Below are 7621 nucleotides of genomic sequence, written 5' to 3'. Positions count from 1 at the left end.
GGTTTCTGAGATTGGAGACAACGGAGACCATGCAGAGCATTAAGTGTGTGGTAGTCGGGGACGGAGCTGTGGGGAAAACTTGTCTTCTAATGCATTACCAAACCAATACCTTCCCTGAGGAGTTCTACCCCAGGGTGCTTGATGACTACACTGGCCCCATTACAGTGGATGGAAAAACTGTGAGCCTAAACCTGTGGGACACAGAAGGCCAGGAAGAGTATGACCGAATAAGGCCATTTTCTTACCCCCAGACCAATGCCTTCCTCATCTGCTTCTCCATTGCCAGTCCTCCATCTTACCAGAGTGTAAAGCACAACTGGTATCCTGAAGTGCACCACCATTGTCATAACATTCCCATCATCTTAGTGGGCACCAAGAAGGATCTAAGAACCAACACGAATGTCATCCAAAAGTTACAAGAGAAGAACCATTTACCAATCACCCACCAACAAGGGGTCAGCTTGTCCAAGCAAATTCACGCAGTGAAGTACATGGAGTGCTCAGCGCTGAACCAAGAAGACATCCAAGAAGTTTTCTCAGAGTCAGTGAGAGCCGTTCTCAACCCAGTAAAAAAGAAGAGTCCATGTGTCTTACTGTGAAAAGAAGATGCCTCCAAGATGACGATCTGCTCACTGGGACCTCCTCGTGCTGGTCTCAGATCAGAAGACTTTGTCCTGAAGAACCACAACCTACGTAGACCTCAAGGATTTCGGACTCTTCTATGTGTTCCTTATGTAAAATGTCCATTAGACCAAAGAAGCCCCAGATGGAGGTGAATATTTCAGACCTCCAGCAATCTCTCCAATGGTTTTGTCTGTTCCGGTCATATTTCAGACTGTTTAAGGGGTTATAAACCCTAATTGTTTTAAAAAAAATAACAAACATATTATACTTACCTCCACTGTGCCATTTGTTTTGCACAGTGTGGCCCCCAAACCTCATCTTCTGGGGTCCCCTGGCAGCACTCTCGGCTCTTCCTCGCATCGGTAAACCCCTTGGGAGAAGCGCTCTCTCTGGGGGTTACCTTGCGGGCGTGCTCCCGTGTCCAGCATTTGCGTGCATAGACACAGAATGCCGGAAATTGGTTTTGATGGACAACAGCGGGAGCCAAAGGCTGCACTGCTATCAATCTATCCAATCAAGAGCCGAGAACCCCAGGCAGAGAGGTAGAGAGCGTCTCCGCCGAGGGAACGAACGGGCTCAAGTGAGTACAATGGGGGGGCTGCATTAGGGTGAAAGAGCACGAGGGTTTACAACCCCTTTAAGTCTTGTCTGGCCACTCTCGTCAGTGCTCCAAGAAGTCCATTGTTTTTAGAACTGACTCACTGTTTGCAGAGATATTCTCCCCCTTCAACAAGTGCGCCAACATCCTCAAGGGCCCCAACTTAGCCGCCAGAAGACTAACCTTAATGACACAAATGACTTGAGCATATTCATATTTCTGTTTTCAGAAGGCCTAGTTTCCTTACCTCAGGTGTCCTTAGCCCTTATCGGCATTGGTAACATTGTGTTGTTGGCCTATGCTGCTCATTTATTGAGGAGAACTTCCGTTATTATAGTGAAGCCTTACTATAGTATAAGCTATGAGGAAATCCTTGTTGTTATACTCTGCTTGTCTGAACATTACTTGATAATATACTTTGTTACTTTGCCACAATGTCTCAAGTCTCATTTCAGGGTGATCCTAAAGTATTATCACAAATGATTAATGTCCACCTATTGACATGCATACCTGAGGTGTCAGTGGTGCTGGGGAGTTTACCAAGGACAAGAACTGAGGCCCCGACATAACCAGAGGCTCCTGCAGAGCTACACTGACATGCAGCAGAGCCTGATATGCTCCCCCTTGGGTTTCCGGAGATTTTACAGATGCACCACTTCTGGTCCATATTGCCCTCACCGAGAAGTTCACATCCACAGACCGCCTTTGAATTTTTATGCACGGCAAAGGGTCTTCTTTAACACGCTTCATGAATATTATTAGTGCCATCAACCCGGGTGCGATTCCTAGTGACTTGATGAATGGGAGATCCAAAGAAAAGTTGGTTTTGTGCTGGTCTGGGGAGATTCTCCAGTGTCATCCCCACAACTATAGTCCATTATTATTATACAGGATTTATATAGCGCCAACAGTTTACGCAGCACTTTACAATATAAAAAGGAGACAATACAGTTATAATACAATAAAATACAAGATGATTAGGAGGGCCCTGCTCAGAAGAGCTTACAATCTAATAGGGTGGGGCAGGTGGTACAGAAGGTTGTAGCTGTGGGGGATGAGCTGATGGAAGTGGTAGGAGATCAGTTGGAGAGGTGATAGGCTTCCCTGAAGAGATGAGTTTTTAGGGATCGTCTGAAGGTAGAAGAGTAGAGGGATAGCCAGACAGGAGGAGGTAGCAAGTTCCAGAGGATGGGAGAGGCTCTGGAGAAATCCTGGAGACGAGCATTGGAGGAGGAGACAAGAGAGTAGGAGGTCTTGAGAAGAGCGGAGAGGACGGTTTGGGTGATATTTGGAGAGAAGGTTGGTAATGTCGCTCGGGGCAGAGTTGTGAATGGCTTTGTATGTTGTGATTAGTATTTTGCATTTAATTTGCTTGGTGATTGGGATTGATTGGGTGATAGTCAATGTGTCCAGCCATCTAATACTCAGCCTCCCTCTTTGCTGGTTCCTTCCATCTTCCCAAACACTATTTCCTTCTCCAGCGATCTCTCTTCTGACCATCTGACCCGAATAGGACAGTCATAACTTCATCTATTGGGCTTCCAGTGACACAGGGAGTTATTTACTAAAGGAAAATCCACTTTGCACTGCAAGCGCACTTGGAAGTGCATTCGTTGTAGATCCGAGGGGGACATGCAAGGAAAATAAAAAAACAGCATTTTAGCTTGCACATGATTGGATGATAAAATCAGCAGAGCTTCCCCTCATTTCCGATCTACCCCTCAGATTTAGAGCAACTGCAGTTCCAAGTGCACTTGCAGTGCAAAGTGGATTTGCCTTTGTAAAAAACCCCCACAATCAGTTTCACCTCTTCCAAAATCGATCTATTAACTCTACGGGCAATACACGGCTCTCATCAAATCCTTCTCCAGCACCAAAGATGGAATAAGTCGATCTTCTTTCTTTCCTGTTTCCGCAGTGTCTGGCTTTCCAATCCGTGTTTGACACTTGAGAAAATGAGTGTGTAGGTAGGTGGCCTGCTGTGTATGTAGTTTGCACTCGGCTGCTCAGGTCAGGGGGAAAGGGTTCATGTTTCACTGCCTTTTTCCCAGTGTGTGGGTCTAACTGTGGTCCAGCCTCCCTCCCGTGTTCTATAATAGAGAAGAAGTCCGGATCCTGGGGGGGGCTCTGTGGAACACCTGGGGAATCACTTGGGGTACCTACACTAAAGACCTTTAGGGACATGTGGTCTGCACTGGAATGCAGATTTGCCAGAAGAAACCTGGAACATGGACTTCTCTGTTAGAGCGCCACCAAGCTTGGACTTTCCTCTAAGAGACTTCACCTGTGCAGGTAACCCGGGGCAACCACAGTCAGGTTCAGTTAGGGAAAAGACGTTACTGCATGTTATACATGTTCTTCCAAAAGTTCAGTAAAGTTGTTTCTACTGCTCAAGGCCTGGTCTGAAGTTATTCAAGGGTGGCATGTGGGGTCCTGACGTCTCTCTAATCAGGGCCATCATAACAGCTTAATGGGCCCCTGGGTAAAGTAATGCACTGGGGCCCCTACAAGCCTTTCCCAATTTTCGTACCTACTCTTAAGAATTAAAATATAATTCCATTGCCGCTTCACTGTGCCCAACATTGCAGCCTCACTGTGCCCAACATTGCAGCCTCACTGTGCCCAACATTGCAGCCTTACTGTGCCAACATTGCAGCCTCACTGTGCCCAACATTGCAGCCTTACTGTGCCAACATTGCAGCCTCACTGTGCCCAACATTGCAGCCTTACTGTGCCAACATTGCAGCCTCACTGTGCCCAACATTGCAGCCTTACTGTGCCAACATTGCAGCCTCACTGTGCCAACATTGCAGCCTTACTGTGCCAACATTGCAGCCTCGCTGTGCCCCTTGCAGCCTCACTGTGCCCAACATTGCAGCCTCACTGTGCCCAACATTGCAGCCTCACTGTGCCCAACATTGCAGTTTCACTGTCATTGCAGCCTCACCGTGCCCAACATTGCAGTCTCACTGTACCAACATTGCAGCCACATCGTGCCGCCACTGCAGCCTCACTGTGCCCCTTGCAGCCTCACCGTGCCCCTTGCAGCCTCACCGTGCCCCCATTGCAGTCTCACTGTGTCCCCACTGCAGCCTCACTGTGTCCCCATTGCAGCCTCACTGTGCCCCCACTGCAGCCTCACCGTGCCCCATTGCAGCCTCACCGTGCCCCATTGCAGCCTCACTGTGCCCCCATTGCAGCCTCACTGTGCCCCCACTGCAGCCTCACCGTGCCCCATTGCAGCCTCACCGTGCCCCATTGCAGCCTCACTGTGCCCCCATTGCAGCCTCACTGTGTCCCCATTGCAGCCTCACTGTGTCCCCATTGCAGCCTCACTGTGCCCCCATTGCAGCCTCACTGTGTCCCCATTGCAGCCTCACTGTGCCCCCACTGCAGCCTCACCGTGCCCCTTGCAGCCTCACCGTGCCCCATTGCAGCCTCACCGTGCCCCCATTGCAGCCTCACCGTGCCCCCATTGCAGCCTCACCATGCCCCCATTGCAGCCTCACTGTGCCCCCACTGTAGCCTCACCGTGCCCCTTGCAGCCTCACCGTGCCCCATTGCAGCCTCACTGTGCCCTAGGGTTGCCACTTTTTATTCAAGTCAAATCTGAACACATTAGCGGTGCACAGTAAAAATATATTTTTAACATACATTATAGGATTGTAACTGACACCTTTGGGCGCTCCAAAGAGAATATTAATGTGGCGTGCACGGTGTCCCCTCACCCTCCTATAGGGCCCTGTTCTGAGCCCATTCCTGTCTGAATATTGTGTCTGGGTTTCAGGTGGACTGAAACCCGAACAAATGATTCAAAACCCGAACTGTCCTGGTGAATCCCGGACAGGTGGTAACACTACTGTGCCCCTTTCAACCTCACTGTGCCCCCATTGCAGCCTCACTGTGCCCCCAATGCAGCCTCACTGTGCCCCCATTGCAGCCTCACTGTGCCCCCAATGCAGCCTCACTGTGCCCCCAATGCAGCCTCACTGTGCCCCCAATGCAGCCTCACTGTGCCCCCAATGCAGCCTCACTGTGCCCCCAATGCAGCCTCGCCTGGGAGGAGGAAGAGAGAGAACGGCCGGATCAGGACTGGAGGAAGAGGAGTTCCGGGGGGATAACAGAATGGATAGCCGCTGTTACAGCTTACATTGAAATTGCCTCTGCTCTGCTTATCGTCACACATGGCCCGCCATCCTTCTGAACCCGCGCTTGTGATAGACAGAACACATCCCAGCATTGGACCCACATTCTGTCTATCACAGGCGCTGTGCCCAGGTGTGCCTGCTCGGTAAGACAGCCCTGCTTTGATGGGCACAGTGGCAGCTTTTGAGGGGCACAGACAGTGGCTGTGTTTGATGCACAACTTGAACAGTGAACTTACTTGTAGACAGTGCAGTACAAGGTATCAGGGAAGTCATTTGGATCAAGCTCACCATCTCCCTGCGCACAGGCACAGCAGAACGGCACACAAACTCGCCATAAATCGGCGCTCCGGCGCATGCACATCCTTGGCCCTACCGAGCGGCGCGCGCATGTGCGCACAAGCACACACATAACGCAAATTCCCTGACCAGCCTATAAAAGGAGCCTTAGCAGACAGACAAGTTGCTGGTTTGTCTCCTCAGCTCACCTGTGTTCCTCTACTTCCTGTTCCTGTTTACCACTTCCTGTTGTGACCCGGATTGGATGAAGACTACGCTGATTCTCTCCTGACCTGACCCCTGGCTTGTTTAACGCACTTCCTGCTCTTAGCCTTGCTGGCTCCTGGACTGATACCTGTGTTTGACCCTCGGCCTGCCTCTGGATTATCCTCTGAACTTAGCCTTGCTGGCTCCAGGACTGATTACTTGTGATTGACCCTCGGCCTGTTCCTGGACTTTCCTTACCTGTTTTACAGACTTGCTTGCTACTTTCCTTCTGGTCCGGTCCATCCTGCACGAGCCCTCTCCAAGACCTTCACAAAAGTCAGGTATCCCGCTGGAGGCTCGTGCCTCTTGGTGCAACCCACTCCCTGTATCGCCTCCAGGGGTGGTGAGCGCTGAGTCGCAACAGCCACCGCTCTCTGCATCTTGGCCTCGGTGAGTACCTCATTGCTGATACAGTGTGTCACTCACAGCAGCAAGCCAGCGCCAGCTATTAATCAGGGCCATCTTTCTACTCCACTCCCCCTCCACACTGTCTGAAGAACATGGCGGAGGTGGGCGGAGCTTGTTCACTAGCCACTGGGGCAGCCGTGGCATGCTATGAATGCTGGGGTGGCTGACATCTCCGATTGCTAGCCAGACGCCGGGGCGGTAGGCGATTCTAGCAAGTGAGCAACCAGTGCAGGCAGTCAACTTAAGCAACAGATTGCAGCGCTGAGGATCAGCCCTGGATGGGGCCCTCCAGGCAAGTAGGGCCCCCGGGCAGCTGCCCAGCATGCCCAGTGGCAAAAACGGCCCTGTCTGTAATAGCACATTGGGGTCTGCGGATATCTAGTGGAGTCTTAGAGGAGGAGAAGTTGCCATGGGGAACCACAGGAGGAAACAGCAAGCAGTCGTTGGCATGGTACCTGGTTGGGTGGCAGGTCCTCTGGTTGTGAGGTGGTTCAGTGCTTTGACTTCCCCCCTAGCTGTCTGCCTCCACTGGTCACCGGGAGAGGAACTGCATTGTGAAGATCAATTTTTCGATTGAAAAAGCCCATGGCGTGCAAAACACACCCAAAAACTTCCATCCGGTGCCAAAAAAAGTGCCCACACATCAAGAGTGACACGCAAAAACGTGCAACGGGTGTCTGCTGTCCTCCACAAGGAAGGACCTTACCCTGATCCCCCGGGGCGTTAGGCTCCAGACGGGGACTGAGGTACCAATACATGGCCCATCCAGCCGAAGCCGGGCGACCGCCTTTCTCTGGAAGGTCTGCCGAAACAGACCCGCCCAGGTACTAGGGTAGGGGCTCCCCCGAAGGCAGACCCCCCAAAGAGAGGGCGAACCAAGCCAGAAGGCCTATGTCCACCCTCCCCACAAGACGTTCAGGGTTGGCCCGAGGACCGACACCCTACTCGCCACACGTGAAAGTGACAAACATAAAACGTGACAAACCACACAAATAAAATAAATAAAAAGTGGGGAAGGGATGGTGAAGAGGAAGAGTGAAAAAGGTGGCCATTGTGTAAATCTATGGTTTGGTCACTTGGTACGTAAGGCAAGGGGTAAGTGGCACGAATGTATGAAGTCCATGCTAGGTGCTCAGTGGGGCCCCATTCTGTTACTGGGAGTGGGGTAACAGAGGTATGTTGACCGGTGGAGTGGGCTTAGGCCCCGCCCCTCCTAATGCAAAGCATACACCTGTACAAGTGTATAGGAGGAGGGACAACATCTTCTGGAGGAACTCCGCATACAACATTCCACATAAGT

At 51.3% G+C, this 7621-nt stretch overlaps 1 protein-coding gene across 1 annotated transcript; it reads left to right on the top strand.

The window, feature by feature from the left end:
• Positions 1-1215, top strand: LOC143958903 (rho-related GTP-binding protein RhoG-like). Its single transcript, XM_077467887.1, has one exon. The coding sequence runs from the start codon at positions 30-32 to the stop codon at positions 597-599; it is 570 nt and encodes a 189-aa protein (XP_077324013.1). The 5' UTR covers positions 1-29; the 3' UTR covers positions 600-1215.
• Positions 1216-7621: the final 6406 nt, after the last annotated feature.

Source organism: Lithobates pipiens, unplaced genomic scaffold (assembly GCF_037356315.1).
Source record: "Lithobates pipiens isolate NorthernLeopardFrog02 unplaced genomic scaffold, aLitPip1_a1.2 Scaffold_63, whole genome shotgun sequence".
Classification (NCBI taxonomy): domain Eukaryota; kingdom Metazoa; phylum Chordata; class Amphibia; order Anura; family Ranidae; genus Lithobates; species Lithobates pipiens.
This window is presented reverse-complemented; position numbering and strand designations above follow the sequence as displayed.